The sequence below is a fragment of the Ornithodoros turicata genome, unplaced genomic scaffold (assembly GCF_037126465.1).
Source record: "Ornithodoros turicata isolate Travis unplaced genomic scaffold, ASM3712646v1 ctg00000858.1, whole genome shotgun sequence".
Lineage (NCBI taxonomy): Eukaryota > Metazoa > Arthropoda > Arachnida > Ixodida > Argasidae > Ornithodoros > Ornithodoros turicata.
Genome location: NW_026999407.1, coordinates 236476 through 253422, shown reverse-complemented (window position 1 = coordinate 253422; position 16947 = coordinate 236476). Strand labels below are relative to the sequence as shown.

The window sequence follows — 16947 nt, the reverse complement described above, 5'->3', positions numbered from 1 at the left end:
ACGCTTTGCGCCAACCATTGCCACGAATGATAGGGTTATCGCTTTTGATTCGAGGAGAGAGGGAGGCGTACGCCTTTTTGTGTCAATTATCATGTATCCAAATTGACACAAAAAGGCGTACGCTCCCCTCTCTCTTCGAATCAGAAGCGATAACCCTATCATTCGTGGCAATGGTTGGCGCAGAGCGTGCTATGCGGTGAAGTTCAGCTTTTAGAGTGCAGGAGTTGCTTGCAATCAACAAATTCGAAAAGCGTACTGCAGTCTTCCAGATCCCTGCGAATGAAAATAATGGCTTTGTCGTTTGCTAGCATGTTCTGCACGATGGCCCCGATTACATTACTTTCTTAGGATGCGCAACAAAAGCAAAGCGAAGAAAACAATTTTGCGACAGTGCAGTCAACTCTCTCCGGAACCGAACGTTATATAGATCCCATGAGTCTGCCTTAAAAAAAAGAAACGACCAGATGTCGAGCAAATGACGTATTTTACTCGATCTAATCTGACTGTAATACAGAGGTGAATTGTTCTGATCCCCGCAGATGTTTCAGGACAAGACCAGGTCCAACACAGGAGCTCTATCCCGTATAACCCTGAAGACAGTAAGTCACCATCGTCACCTCCAGCATCACTTCACCGAATCTTTTCATCGAGTGTCAGTAGGCAGTGTAGCATATACAACTGCAAAGACAGAACCTGACCGCGTAATATATAGTGTGTACCAACTAGTACGTCGAATTACATAGTTACAGTTAGAGAGCCATCCATACGTCTTTGTGTAGCAAATGGCGGATGCCTAAAGCCTCTGGCGTACTGCTGTGCGCCCTATAGAATAGCGTATAATATCTACCACCGTATATGAACCTAATGCAACCGTTTATGGAAACATCTCTATGAGACAGCATCGTCACTATACGTGTCGACGAAATTTCACTCGTTGGTTGGAGCTAGGACTCGGAAGTGGTAGGTTCGTACTCTATCATCAACAGTCTCAGGTTTTCCCCGAGTGTTTTCGCTGGCTATGCAGATTGGTGTCTGCTCGGTTCCCCCTGAAGACATCATACACTCTGAGAAAAGAAAGGAGTAAAACAGGAAATAATCACAGCTTCTACTCCCCTAGCCTGCGATTACTCCCCATTTTAGTCCCCTAACCCGACGTTTAATTCCGACATTTACTCTCCAGGACTGCAAATTGTTACTGAGCTTCACGAATGGTCTCCCGAATGCAACAGTCTACGTAAATATGTGCCCTTGGTCAATTTGGAGGGCGTAAGGCTGTATAACTCAGCCAACGTAGCAATTCTCCAGTCACACAAAGTAAGAAACAGTTAGCGCATCTTTCTTCGCAAATTGTGCCCTATGCATGGCGCAAGATTTTATATGACTCGATATGTCACGGTTTGCTTCAAAGTATTTTCATGCATGCACACGAATTATGTACTTGAGACTCTTACAACAGCGCGTGAAATGCAGTCTCCACTCTGTAGCATTCATTTACTCCCATGCAGGGCCGGCGATAGGGGTAGGCGAGTAAGGCGACCGCCTTAGGGCCCGCGCACGAAGCCCTCAACCAGATATTACTTTTTTTTTTTAAATATCAAGTATGCATTTAATCGCACGCAAATGAGAGAAGAATGTGTTATGTGCCATTCCGTCATGTGATGCGAAAAAGTCCCACTTTTAAGAAAACTTCACCAACCCTGCAAGCTATAACCGAGGATTTCACACCCTTCTCTCTTGCTGCCATATCTCGTACTGCTAAAATCTCCCACTGCGAAAATCTTATCTCTTATCTTTTCATTACTGCTGGTGTGAAACAGGCCCCGCGATGTGCCTTTGCCTCAGGCCCCGCACACCCTTATAGCACCGGCCCTGTTCCCGTACATTTACTCCCGAAAGGGACTATTTTTTGTGGCAATGCATTTAGTCCTCAAAAAGAGTAAAAGTACTCCTTTTTTTTTTCTTACAGTGGAGGGCGCATACTAATCGAACGTCTCCCGCTCTTTTTCTTCTCTGCTACCCGTTTCTCTAAATCCGTACGATGATCTAATCACAGTGATAACACGAAATATTGTCTGGCAACGCGCAAGGAGCACAAAACCCCCACCTATATTCTTGCGCCTAAACTGGATGCGGAAAAGGCTCTCTGTCCACTGCACTGAGAATGTCCAGCGGTGTCTTCTAGGTCAGTGTTTCCCAAAGTGTGGTCCGCGGACCCCTGGGGGTCCGCGAGAGTGTCCGTGGGGGTCCGCGACCGTCTCTCACATTTCAGTGAGGATTTTCGTCCCCACAAGCACGCGTCCGTACATGACGCCCGATTTCCAAACACCCAGACCTTCCAAAATTGCTACAAGCATGCTTCAACGGCTAGCTTCTAATTTCTGATAGAAAAGTCCTGCAATGCACGTTTGTCCGCGTCATACACATACAAACAAGAAGAAGAAACCAATTCGGAATCGTTTCTGAAGCTTTATCGAAAGCACGCAGCAGCTGACGAGGTTGCTGGTTATGCACTGGCTGTGACGGTGTGTGTGTGTGGGGGGGGGGGGGGGGGTCTGTGAATTGGTTCTCATCGCTTCCGGGGGTCCGTCACCGCCAAAAGTTTGGGAAACATTGTTCTAGGTCACGGGTGCAGCTCGCATTCCATGCATAGTTGCGAAGGAGGTCCATTCATGTGACCACTCAACGAAAATCAATGATCGAAGCCAATGTTCGGGAGCTGCCGATAATTGAAACAGAGTCACTTTGTGTTCTGCGGAATAATACACTCTTTAAAAAAGGGTGTACTTTAACTCCTTTTTCTTACGACATATATCACTCCCTTTTTGGAGAGAAAGTTTACTCTCAAAAAGGAGTCTCCTCACTGCCTTCAGACCAGTGATTTCCCCAGAAATTCACTACTGGGGGGGGGTGCCGAGCTTTCAAGGGGGGGGGGGGGGGTGATGCTTTGTGAAGATTCCACTTACGGAATTTTTCTTAGACACGGAAAGAATCGTGGCACAACGGTGACATATCTGCGCAGCTTTCCCGGTTTATTTGTACATGTTAGTACTTTAGAACACAGTACATTAGAACAGAGATTCATTGTGAACGGCATTTCAACATTAAGATGCATAATCACACGACCGACAAAGATCAGAGACTACCATCTTGTCAACGAACACTTAGCAATCAACGGTGAAAACCTTAGAATACCTCGCTTGGTTGAGTTGAGCGCAAATGGCTCTTGATGATCCACATTGAGTTTGCGTGCTCGTACATACGCTCAATATATGCATTGCACAGTCACTTTCAAATGATTTTGGACAAATGCGTGGTACGATCATCTGCATGACTGTGGTCCTACAGCCCAAGTTTGACAGCACAGGATGTAATTCGCTGCGCCGGACTCACTACTAGAACGTGTTGGTGGCCGAGCTGGGTGGGGTCACCTGAGAAATTTCAGGGGGGGGGGGGGGGGTGTTGCAAAAATGCAGGGAGGGTGTACACCACCCCTGAGGGGGGTGTAGGGAAATCCCTGCTTCAGACTCTTCAGAGAGGAATGTTACTCTCCAGTAGGAAGTTAAAGGGTCCGAAGCGAGTGAGGAGACTCCCTTTTTGGGAGTAAACGTACTCTCCAAACAGGGAGTGATATATGTCGCAAGAAAAAGGAGTTAAAGTACCCTTTTTTTAAGAGTGTATATATATTGTTCGTTCGAAATATCGGCGACTTCAGTCCTGGGCCTTTTGCTTCCACGCTCTAACAAAAAAAAAAAAGGAGTAAAAGGGGAAGTAATGGCAGCTTATAGTCCCCTAGCCCCGACATTTACTCCCCAGGACTGCAAATTGTCACTGAACTTCACAAATGGTCTTCCGAATGCAACAGTCTATGTAAATATGTGCTCTTGGTCAATTTGATGGCACGAGGCTGTATCACTCAGCCAACTTAGAAATTTTCCACTCCTACAGAGTAAGAAAAAGCTCTTCTTTCTTCGCAAACTGTGCCCTATATGTAAGTCGTAAGATTTTATATCGCTCGACATATCATTGTTGGGTGTCTGATTCGAAGTATTTTCGTACAGGCGCACGAAGTTTGTTCCTGACACTCTTAGAACAGAGCGTGAAATGCAGCCTCCACTCTGTAACGTTCATTTACTCCCGTGCATTTACTCCCGAAAGGGACTATTTTTTGTGCCAATGCATTTACTCCCCAAAATGAGTAAAATCAGTCCTTTTTTCCTTAGAGTGCACCTACCTTTAAAAAACGTCTGTATTCTGTACTTTTGGAGGTCATGACGACGTTATTCCGCAGAGTGGGATAGTACTTCGAACATCATTCTTCAATGACACTCTTGTAAGTAGCACAAGAGGTAAACGAAAATGAGAGAGAAAAGACCACGCTAAGCTTTCGTATATAGATATAGCTTAGTCTTTTTTTAAATTTCCTCGTAAAGAACGCGAAACAACTGGTGTTATGAACATCACAGATGTGGATGGATGCAGAGAGAAGGAATTAGGAATGGAGAGGGAAACAGGGCTGGTAGTACGCGTCATGTGCCGGATTCTAGGGGAAGTCTTTGGAACGAGCTTGGAGCTACTTCACTCTAAGAAAAAAAACGAGTACTTTTACTCCTCTTGGGGACTAAAGGCATCGCCGTGAAACATAGTCCCTTTCGGGAGTAAATGCTCGGGAGTAAATGAATGTCACAGAGTGGAGACTGTATTTCACGCGCAGTTGTAATTAGGAATCCTAGGTACATAATTCGTGTGCATGCACGAAAATACTTTGAAGCAAACCACCAACCGTGATATATCGGGTGATATAAAATCTTGCGCCATACACTGGGCAGAATTTGCGAAGAAAATTGCTATGGTGGCTGAGTTTATTTATACTGCCTTATGCCATCAAATTGACCAAAGGCACATATTTACATAGACTGTTGCATTCAGGAGAACATTCGCGAAGTTCAGTGACAATTTGCAGTCTTGGGGAGTAAATGTCGAGAGTAAATGTCGGGTCAGGGGACTAAAATGGGGAGTAATTGGGGGGGGGCAGACTAGGGGAGTAGAAGCTGCGATTACTTCCCGTTTTACTCTTTTTTTTTTCTTAGAGTGTGGGATGTCTTCGGGGGGAACTGAGGAGACGCCAATCTGCATAGTCAGCGAAGACACTCAGGGAAAACCTGAGACTGTTGATGATAGAATACAAACCTACACTCTTAGAAATGAACTTCACCACATAGCACGATCCTAGCCAACCACCACCCCGAATGACAACGTTCTCGCCCTAGATTTGTTGAAAACGGGAGGAGGAGCCTATTTTGTGCCCATTATGCACGGCACAAAATAGGCTCCTCCTCCCGTTTTCAACAAATCAGGGGCGAGAACGTTGTCATTCGGGATGATGGTTGGCTAGGATCGTGCTATGTGGTGAAGTTCATTTCTAAGAGTGTACCACTTCCGAGTCTTAGTAATTGTGTCCAGGGGAGTAGAAACTGCAATTACTCCCCGTTTTACTCCTTTTTTCGCTTAGAGTGTACCTGTGAGTGGATGCTGTGTGCACGTTTGTCTTACATCTCTTTGTATTTGTTTATATTCTTGAATTGTCTCGTACCTGGACCTCACTCCATGTTGATGTTTAACCAAAACCTCTATGCAGTCAGGTACAGGAAGCTCGTGCCTGTAGACGATCGGTTCACACCTCGTATAATCGCTCCTCCAGAAAGTAAGTAACCCAGCAGAGTAGTTATCACACGACGTAGATATAATGCACTTAGGCCCATATTAGTAGCTTCAAGAAACACCAGTGCACTCTAAGAAAAAAAGGAGTAAAACGGGGAGTAATTGCAGCTTCTACTCCCCTACTCTGCAATTACTCCCCATTTTAGTCCCCTAACCCAACATTTAGTCCCGACATTTACTCCCCAGGACTACAAATTGTCACTAATCTTCGCGATTGGTCTCCTGAATGCGACAGTTTACATAAATATGTACCCTTGGTCAATTTGAACGACATAAGGCTGTATAACTCAGACAACGTAGCAATTTTCCAGACATACAGAGTAAGAAACAGTTAGCGCATCTTTCTTCGCAAATTGTGCCCTAGTATGGCGCAAGATTTTATATCACTCGATATATCACGGCTGACGGTTTGCTTCAAAGTATCTTCATGCATGCGCACCAATTATGTACCTGGGACTCTTACAACAGCGCGTGAAATGCGGTCTTCACTCTGTGACATTCATTTACTCCCGCACTGTAAACTGAAAAACACCCTTATGGGTGTAAATGGCTTGTCCTATAACTGACACCTCTTTTTACACCATATGGTCTTAGAACACCCTTTTCAGAGGGTGTATTCTGTGTAAGACACCCTTTGAAAGGGTGCTTTTCCTTGAAAATGCCTTCTTTTGCACCCTTTAAACACCCTTTTAGGAGGGTGTTTAACAACTTTACACCCTCCTAGAAGGGTGTTTAAAGGGTGCAAAAGAAAGCATTTTCAAGGAAAAGCACCCTTTCAAAGGGTGTCTTACACAACATACACCCTCTGAAAAGGGTGGTCTGAGACCATATGGTGTAAAAAGAGGTGTCAGTTATAGGACTAGCCATTTACACCCATAAGGGTGTTTTTCAGTTTACAGTGCGTGCATTTACTCCCGAAAGGGACTATTTTTGTGGCAATGCAATTACTCCCCAAAAGGAGTAAAAGTACTCCTTTTTTTGTTAGAGTGTGCTCTTAGCTCTGAAAATACCGTTGCTCGTTACCAGGCGACCAGGAACCGTCGGCGCATGAAAGAGTTGAAACACGTGGTAGATTATTACGTACAGTGAACCCTCGTTAATATGACCCCCGATAATCTGACGTACGCTCTTTACGACCATACTCACGGAGAGCAATGCAGTGAAACCTCCGCAAATCTCCCCCGTTATAATATGACAATTCCGCATTATGACCAACATTTTTGGGAAACGACCATGGTCATAATAAACGAGTGTTCACTGTAAATGAGAGGTTCGAAAGAGAAGAACCTTAAGAGGAGTAAACAGCATAATTCCGAAATGTGTAAGATTAGGAAGTATATTTCATCGTTGAACATGTATGTGTGACGACAAACAGAGAACGTCCGTTCCCAATTGAGTTGTTTCTGGTTAGTGCCCATGCGCGCGCCCGCGCCACATATGCGACATATATATGTAGGGTTCCGCGCTTTCGGTTTTAATCGAAAAACACCGAAAAACATACGTCGTGTAAATTTGCCCTCATTCGGTTTTAATCGAAAAACATACGTCGTGTAAATTTTCCCTCATTCGGTTTTAATCGAAAATCAGCGAAAGGGACATTCCAGGACATGACAGAGATAAATTGCAGCAAATGCCCAGCACGTTGTTGATACAGATCAGAAAACCATACAGAAATACGATGGTTGTGAAAAATATCCGTTTACTTTTTTCGTTTGTCATAAAATGCCACCGCAGCGAACAACGCCATGTTGAATGAGCATCGTGCAGAAATTAGATTGTGATTTCTAGTCGCCGATAACTGTCGGGTAAAACATGTACACGCGGAAAAAAAAACATCGAAAAACGCCGATTTCGTGAAAATCAATAAACATCGAAAAACATACGCCGAATCCGCCCAAAAATAAAAACCGGAAACGCGGAACCCTATATATATGTGACATATATATGACACATATATGTGACATATATCAGTTGTATTGTCAATATTATTAAATGTCAATATACGTGCCAATATGCATCGTTATGATGATGGTGTGCACACAGGAAAGGGCAATGTTGCCGTGTGTTACCTACAGCCGGATAAAGGACCCTGCATGGGATACTTCCCGAGGTTTTACTACGATCGAGAAGCGCAAAGCTGCAAGACTTTCATCTACGGCGGTTGTCAAGGCAACGAGAACAACTTCGCGAAGGAGGAAGAATGTCTGGGGGCATGTGGGGGTAAGTGAGAGTGATGGTATATATATGTGCATGCATGTGTACAGGGTGTCCAAGTGCCAACATATTTTTTAAGAAAAAGATATATATATATATATATATAAGTTGAAATAAACGAATGCGGTTGACCACGAAAAATAATTTATTGTTAAATATCTATAATAATATAATATTTATAATAATATAATATTTATAATAAATATCTATTGTTTTGCGTCACCATAGTATCCCATTCCTGTTGAAGACAGCGCTGCTGTCGAAACGTCGAATACCCCCTCTTAGTTTTTAATAAAGTCCCCCTTTTATTACTTATCCTGTAGAAGCACCGTCTCCACTTCTGGTCTTTATTGAATACCTATATATATATATATATATAGCTGAAATGAAAATTGAAACACAGACTACGAAGGTACGGGAAGTAAGAAAAAAGGGATAATTTATTTACATTTAAGATACTTGGAATGCTAAAAGGGTTGTCTACGTTACGGCGGAAGCTCCGCCTTCGTCAGGACAAAATATATATATATATCACTTTTCCCCGAGATGAAATCAATTGCAATACAGTAAACCCTCGTAAATATGACTCCCGTTAATCTGACAGACTCGCTTTCTGACCTGACCGTTGTTCTCGGGAACCGCTCTGCTGGCATGCAAATCCCCCTCGATAATGTGACAATCCGTTTATCGGACAACGACCAAGATTTTTGTCACAAGTAGGGTCGAACACAGGCATTATCTTCCCGCTATTATGACCGCGTCGCGTCAAGTGCTTAGAAAGGCGGTGACCAGGTCAGAGTGCGCTGCTGTTTTCTCGTGAGCATGGTCGGACTGAAGCCGAGCAGGTTTGTTTTGGCAGTCGCAATGAAAAGCTGCGTTACCCGAACGAGGCAAGCGAACCCCTACAGGTTGCCGCGTTATTTTTTTGAGCAGATCAAGGTCGATAACGTGTCCGCAATTGATGGTGCTATTGTCCATTTAGAAAAAATTGTTTGACGTAGTTATTTTTAATAGATTTTTCAGGAAATAAATCATAATCACGTCGGCTTTTGTTGTGCGCAGCGGTGTGTCCGGTCCGCGGAGGGTGCGTTTCTCCTTAATATGACAATTCGCTTCATGACCAAAATCCGCGGGAACGGCTCTGGTCATATCTAGGGTTTCTGGTTTTCGGCATTTATTTTCAACCCAATTCGGGGCGTGTTTATCGGCATCTATATGGGGGACTATAAATCGGATTTTTTCGGCATCTATATTCCGCCCAAAAAATAAATGCCCGAATACGGGCATCTATTTATTTCGCATGAAGGAAAGCCTATTTTGCGCGTGAAGTGACAACGAACCGAAAAGAAGTGAATCGATTCATGGCTTCATTAACAATGTCTTTTATTGCCTGTGCCAAACCAGCAAACAAGGAGACTGCCTCTTGTTGTGATAGATGCAAGCGCACATCATCATGCTCGCATCTGTCATAGCGGCTCGCTCCTTGCGATTAATAACACGCAGTTTAGAGAACGCGCGCTCAACATTAGTGCTATAAACAGGAATAGCCAGTATGCTTGAGGCGCACCGCGATAACAAAGGCCAAACAACAACTTTATTTTCGACCTTGGAGAATGGGGTAACAAAGGCCATGTGCTGGAACGGGTCGTCCAAAACTGAATAGCAGATATATCCACCTGAGGGGAAGGGCATACAGCATATTCGAAAAACTCGCGCTTTATATCATCCATACGAGATTCATCTCGTAGAACAAATAAGAATAAGTCATACTAATAAGTCATACTAATAAGTCCTCATACAGTGAAGTGCCTTGAAGTGCCTCAGGAACGGAAACAGGGGTCACTCCAACTAGTAACTGGAGGGGAGTAGATAGAGGAATAGAAAAAACACAAAAATTAACTAGAAGGCTAGGGCAGGGGATGAGCGATCGGCTTTTGAAACTGTTTGGGAGCTCCGTACACTCGTGATCTCTTTTTAACCCGACAACAACATACCATAAAGGTTCTGAATAGTAAATTCACTAAAGGTAGGTGTGTCACTAAGTACGTGTGCTGCTAAAAGGCGGTCACCGACCGACACACACAAACGCAAACCGAAACAAGAGCACAGCCCGAAGATAATGCCACGCTTGAGAAATAGTCGACAAAGGGAGATTCCAAGGGGATTTCTCTTTGCCGTTCCAGGAATGGCAGCTGTCAGGATACGAGAAATTCGGATTTTTTCGGAATATTCCGAATCTGAAAAAAATCATTCGGGGGGTGTTTTCCGGCATTTTTCGGAAAATGCCGAAAACCACGAACCCTAGACTCATATCAACGAGGGTTCACTGTATATGGTGAAGGGACCTCCCTAGGAAGGCATTAGCGGTTAGCGGGCTCCTAAGACAATGTCTTAACTTTCAATAATTAACTTTTTAATTAGAAAAACTACGAAGTTGCTCCAATGAGAACGTCTGATCTCTTCGGTCACCTTATACCGGGTTCATTTTCAGAAAAAAAAAATCTGTTCGATATAGATCGTCTGCAAAAAAATTCGTGAAACCGTTACAAAACCGGTTCGGGAACCGAACTGTAAAGAACCGGTTTGAACCATCATAATAGCCTTCTGGAGCTGAACCGGAACCGAACCTTTATCGCCGAACCTAAACCGGAACCGGACCATTAGACGTTTCGGTTCGAATCTCATGTGTCACCAGAAGCTTCGGGGGTTCAGTGGGACATGGGGAAGTCGCACACAATGCTCTTCCTCAATCGGGTCAACGTCTTCCCAGGCGATAAATACAGTAGAGATTCAGGTCTACTTGTCTTTGCACACAAAGACAGGTATAATTTGTGTGAATGCTCAGTAACGACCGGAGTAACGCGTTACTTTTCTACTCGTTACTCAATTACGTTTGGAGTCGAGTACCGGTAATTGGTAAAGGTAATCAATTACTTTTTTCCGTACAAGTAACGGTAACGGTAGTTAACGATTACTTTTTTCGAGTAACGGGCACAAGTCTGCAACTGATTAAGGAACACGGAAAGTGCGTGGTTCGGGAAGGTTTAATCTAAGGCCAGTGGAGGAGGGATGTGCTCTGATAGGACACACGCCGATCAGGCGAAGCTTTACGAGGGTAAAGCTTCGCGTATGTTGTAACTAGTGATGTCACGAACCTGGCAACGTTCTAGTTCGCAAAAGTTTCGCAAAACTTTCGACCTTTTCTCAGAAAAATTCGCGAAAGTTTGCGAAAGTTCGACTTCACAGCGCATGCGCTGGCGTGCCCTGCACGTAAACATAAACACTCCAACGTACGCCACTCGAGGCTTAATTAGGCTTAATCACATCAGACAATATGGACTACTGGTACGGTATGTTCGATAAATCAGTTAGCTTGCCTTCGATTTGTACTTTTCTAGCAACAGAAACTTGCCTGCGCCTACCACGCTACCACCCAGCATTCTTACATACACCTCCGCAGAGTAAACAGACAGTCGGTAAGGAAAAACAAAGCACGTAAGGACAACGGCGCAAAACTGTTAGCATTTAAATCTTAAATGTACGAACTTCGTTTACCACGAAGCCAGGACACTAGTGCGCACTGGTCTGGAGACGACTTTCGTCGCTTACCTGTCATCCAAGACCCCGCGAAAAAAATCCGCTAAGTTCAGCTGAGAATTTTTGCGAACCTCTGCGAAAGTGACAAGAAATTCGAAGGTTCGTCCCAACCTTGCGAACCACTAGGTTCGCCAAAAGTACGTGACATCACTAGTTGTAGCAGCGCGTTGTCCTTCCGAATGGTCTTCCTTGCATGATGCGATCAACCAATGCATCGCCAGTTTCAAAAATCCTTGAAAGCGTCAGTTTATGTTTAAGGGGCAATCTCTTCTGCGCAAGACAATAGAGAACGTTTGTTCGCAGAGCATTCAGAAACGACGTAAAATACCGTCAAAACAGAAGTACTGGAGTGTTCTCCTTGTGTATTACACTTGTCAATGACACATTTTTCAGAATTCCAGGGCTATCCGTTGAGCCCGAATTCGCAAATATGCGCGACACTCTATCGAGATGACAGCACATGTTCGGGACGCACCAAACTTTCATTTATTAAAAATCAACGGCTGACACCTTGTCCTCTAAAAAAAAAGTCATTGACTAGAGAAATGCTAAGAAACCACGCCAGTACCAATGTTATGATGGTCGTTCAGATCGTCCACGTGTCCTGTGCGAACGAAAATCGCCCATAGACTTCTGAAGAAGTGATTCCGCCTTAATGAAAAGCCAAACAGATGATTTCTTATGGTGCTCAGAGCCACCGTGGAAAATAGTTGGATTAACGTTGCTACACTGTAAACTGGAAAACACCCTTATGGGTGTAAATGGCTTGTCCTATAACTGACACCTCTTTTTACACCGTTCATGGTCTGGAACACCCTTTTTAGAGGGTGTATTCCGTGTAAATCACCCCTGGAAAGGGCGCTTTTCTTTGAAAATGCCCTCTTTTGCACCCTTTAAACACCCTTTTAGGAGGGTGTAAGATCGTTAAACACCCTCCTAAAAAGGTGTATAAAGGGTGCAAAAGACGGCATTTTCAAGGAAAAGCACCCTTTCAAAGGGCGTTTTACACGGGATACACCATCGAAAAAGCCCATCGATGTGCCCATTTTTTGCTTGGTGCGGAGAGCGCGCATACTGCTCACTACTGAGTTGCAGCGGGAACTGTTCGCTATTGGAGATGACAGGTTTCTTCGTCGATGGCGCTTCCATCCGTCGCTTTCAGCCCGAGGTGGCTGCGTTACGATCAAGGGCACGCCGCCGTGAACTATATCATATCATTTCATCGATCACCATGTTGTAAATAACCGTTGTACATAATCGTTGCGTCATCCTGCAGCCCCTGAACATGTGACCATACCTGTCTCATACCTGTCTCATTAAATTTTCCTATAACAAAAAGGGTGTTCCAGAACATACGGTGTAAAAAGAGGAGTCAATTATAGGACAAGCGATTTACACCCATAAGGGTGTTTTTCAGTTTACAGTGTACCGCTTATGTGTTCATAACGAAAGCTTCGGCAGTTCGTGACGTCAGAGTTTCGGTTCATGTTCTGTTGAAGACATCAATCCACTCATTAGAGACGAAACCTGCGCATCATGTTTCACCGTATCTCAAAAGATAACTCTCAATAAATCCTACCTCGGCCTCACACCTTCCTGCTGTCCTCAGGTAGCTATTGCTTAGCTCAACGCGAGATCCAAACCAGGCCTGTGAACTCAGTCGTGAAATCTCATTCTTCTTCTGTGATTCATCTCATCATTCCTTCACCGTTTGTTAGTCATCTTTTTTTTTTGTCATCTTTGTCATTAATCTACCTCATCCTTCTTTGATCATCTGTTAGTTTTTCGTTATTTCCAAATTATTTTTCTTTATTTCTTATTTCTTAATTTTCTTCCTTTAATTCTTTCTTATTCCTTCCTATTTCTTCCTTTCTTTAATTCTTATCTTTTCTTTTTATTTATTTATTATTATGTCTTATTTCTGGAATAGCAAGCCGACGTCCCGTTTGGCTGACCTTTAACCCGTTTTGTCTAATAAATATATCCCCCCCCCCAAACCAGGCGTGAAAGTGGCGTTCCTTCCGCCCATTTGTCTCCAAAATAGTTTGTTTCGCATCCTCACGTAGCTTACAGTCCAGCAGAGCCCTAATATCAAAATTGACCGACTGCCCTTTAAAGGTACTATAAAGCAGAAATAGAGGTCGAACCTATACAATCGGCATGACGTGAGAGTGCTAGACTCAAACGTTCAGCACAACAAGTAATATGCGTAGGAGTTTACCCTAAGTATTTCTAATTGGTAAATACAAACGCAGTCAAGAATGTCGGTGCGACGCCTGGTGGGAAGAAGTCCTCAATTTGTCAAGCAACCCTGTAAACAAGGAGACCGATAAACAGATGCTTTCCTGTTGGGATTTGCAAATACTATCTTTTGAGAAAATGTAATTTGTGTGAAAGAAAATAAACAAAAGTCGAAACTTGCACTCAGTAGCTAAACGGGCTAGCTATGAACGTTTTCGGATCATCTTAAGGAACCATTTCATGAATTAGTTACTCATATTCATACACATTCTTTTCATGCATGCTTTTTCAACTATTTGTCTTTTTTCTGCCATGGGTTTTTTCGCCTACGCTGTTCACCTTCATAAACGTCACAATTTTGCTCAATCTCAGTTGTTTTTATTTCTTATATTTATTTAATTTGTTTGTTCTTCTTTTTCTTGTGTGCGTATTGTGCTTTGTCCCATACTGTATTGGATACCTTGTTCTGATGTTGTCGCCACATATGATATGATATTCAGATTGTTTCCGGGAGGCCCCACCTCTAGCTATGCTACGGGGCCCCCACTGTGTACTATGTATTGCAAATATTACTAATAAAATTGAATTGAATTGAATTGAAACGTCTATACCTGGGCCTTGTTTCAGCGCCGTGGCGCTGCGATCGCACGTCGCTCTGTTTGGCCCAGAGTCGTGCGCATGAGACATTTTCGCCGCCGTACTTGGCGGAGTTGGCGTTTCGTCGGTCTGCTTCGCCACAGTGTTGCCAGTAGATTTAAATTTGCATTTTTTCGGGAGCTATAACGTCTATGTGAGAAAATTTTGCGGCATTTTACTTCTGAGGACGTACACAATTCAGGGCACACAAAACATGAGGTTGCACCTCGACTGCTTTATAGTACCTTTAAGGCTATTCTCCTCTCATTCCTCTACTTATTAGCGCAGGCGCAAAGAATCACGCACCCAGAACCGAAGAGGAATTATGTACGTCAAGGAATAACGATTATTGTACTCAAGTTCATCCACATACTAATTATGGTTTACACTCATTTCGATATTTCGCAGGAAAAAATAAATTGGAATTCACTTGCATCTGAGGTTAAAAAAGCGACTAGCCTTCATATTTTTTAGAAATATGCTCTCATGTAAGATGTGAATTTAATTATGTTGTTGTCGTGACTCACATTGGTTTTTCATGTACAGGGTGGGTGCTAGAAAAGGTGAGTCACATCTTTGCGCGTGGCGCGGTACCTACTAGAGAGCGTAATTTGTGCCAGAAAAGCCTGGGAATGAATCGTAGTTACCAGGCACTACATAACAAAGTAAATACGACCGCACAAATTTTCATCTTCATGCATTTCTTATGCGCATACCGATGTAAACACGGCGGTCTGCCACTAGTTGAGCGCAGCTCCCGTCTAGGGGCGCTAGCGGTGTCAAAAGCGAAAACAAATTCGTGTCGGCTAGCGCCACTTTGCGGATGCTATGCACAACAATTTGCAGATAGCCGCGTTCACATCGGTACAGCGCATAGGAAATGCATGAAGAGGAAAGTTTGCGTGGTCGTATTTACTTTGTTATTATTATTATTATTATTATTATTATTATTATTATTATTTATTGGTCCATCAAGGGGCCTTTAGGCTATTACATGAAGGAGTGAGCACGTATATGCAACACACTGGCACTGTATATCAAACAATGAACATAGACTAAAAAAAGAAAAAAACAAAACAAAAAAAGACAGCAGACAGAAAAAGATTATAACAAGGTGAAAAGCAAAGAACATATCTACGATAGAGAGCAATGATGTGCGTGTACATGGAGCGACAATGGTCAAGTGAACTCTGCGATTAATGCGTTGGTAAATTGGATATGATCATTGAGTTTGTTATGCAGTGCCTGGAAACCACACTTTTTTTCAGCGGCTTTTCTGGCACAAATTACGCTCTCTGTGGTAGCGGGAGCCTATCCGTCAAGTCGGTATCGCGCCACGCGCGAAGATGTGACTGACCTTTTTCAACACCCACCCTGTATGACGTAGGACTGTACCTATAATGTTGTTACTTTTTGTTATGCTCATATATGTATTTAGTTTGTATGCATATTTAGCATTACTGCAGATTTGCGGGACCGCAATACGGGGGAGGATATGTTTATTAAGAAAAAAAGAAAGGAAAGATTAGCCAGGCAAAGAGCCGGCTTGCTATTCCGAAAAAAAAAGAAAAAAAAAGCAATACGCAATACGGGTTCCCTAGCGGTCCTACCAAATATCTTTTGAACGCTGATGGGACAATAAAATAAATCTCTCTCTCTTAACAGTTGTCGAGCAAATGATGTAATCTTATTTTGTCTGATGTGACAGAGATTAATTGATGCTTATCCTCGCAGGTATCTCTGTACAGCACGAGATCCAACAGAGAAGCTCTATCGTGGATGCCCCTATCTCTGATAACCGTAAGTGGCGGTGATAACCGTATCTTCGTCGTCGATCCAATCTTTACGTCTTCATCCAACCCTTCAGCTCTGATCTACATCTATCGTTTCTTTCATGGCAATTTGTGATTGAGTTTGATTAATGGTAATGTATGAATTTTTCTGACACCGGTATTATTAATGACGCTTCAATGATGCTTGTCGACGTTCAAGCTAATTTCTCCGTCAGTTCTTTTAGCATGAGCATTTCAGTTTTCGAGTAAATTCGTGATATTTCTCTGATTTTACAGTACACTATAGTACACTTACACTGACGTACTAGTGTAACGCTAGCACACTATAGTGTACACTTTACAGTACACTGATTTTACAGTACCCGAGTTTCTTTTGCGCCATTACAACTCCAATCATCATCCTCAGGTGGTCACACAGCATAGAAGATTGGTACTAACGTTAATTTCTATCCGAATAATTATGTTGACGTGTCACGAATGATGATTTTATTATTTTTCATAGCTCCTAGAGGGGCAGTCAATATGTCGAGGGAAAGACAGTAAGATGGAGACGCCAATGAAACAAAGAGTAAAATCAAACTGCTGCGATAAAATGGGAAGACCAAGTAGCTTTTCTTCTCTCGTTATCCCGAGACAAACTATTCTGCTAAAAGATTTTTACTGTTCCTATGGACGTTCATCCTTGCCCTCCACTACATAAGAGCAACGCGAAATTATTATCGAAGCAAGAGCCTCAAGTCGTGAGGCC

General features: G+C 43.2%; 1 protein-coding gene across 1 annotated transcript in view; it reads left to right on the top strand.

The window, feature by feature from the left end:
• The first annotated feature begins 540 nt into the window (after positions 1-540).
• The window catches only part of LOC135375403 (actinia tenebrosa protease inhibitors-like), a 30855-nt gene continuing 14448 nt past the window's right edge, over positions 541-16947 (top strand). Inside the window, exons 1-4 of the mRNA XM_064608124.1 lie at positions 541-599; positions 5636-5701; positions 7762-7938; positions 16141-16206. Of these exons, the coding sequence (XP_064464194.1) occupies positions 7812-7938; positions 16141-16206 (193 nt within the window). The 5' untranslated portion in view covers positions 541-599; positions 5636-5701; positions 7762-7811. The remainder of the gene's footprint in view (positions 600-5635; positions 5702-7761; positions 7939-16140; positions 16207-16947) is intronic.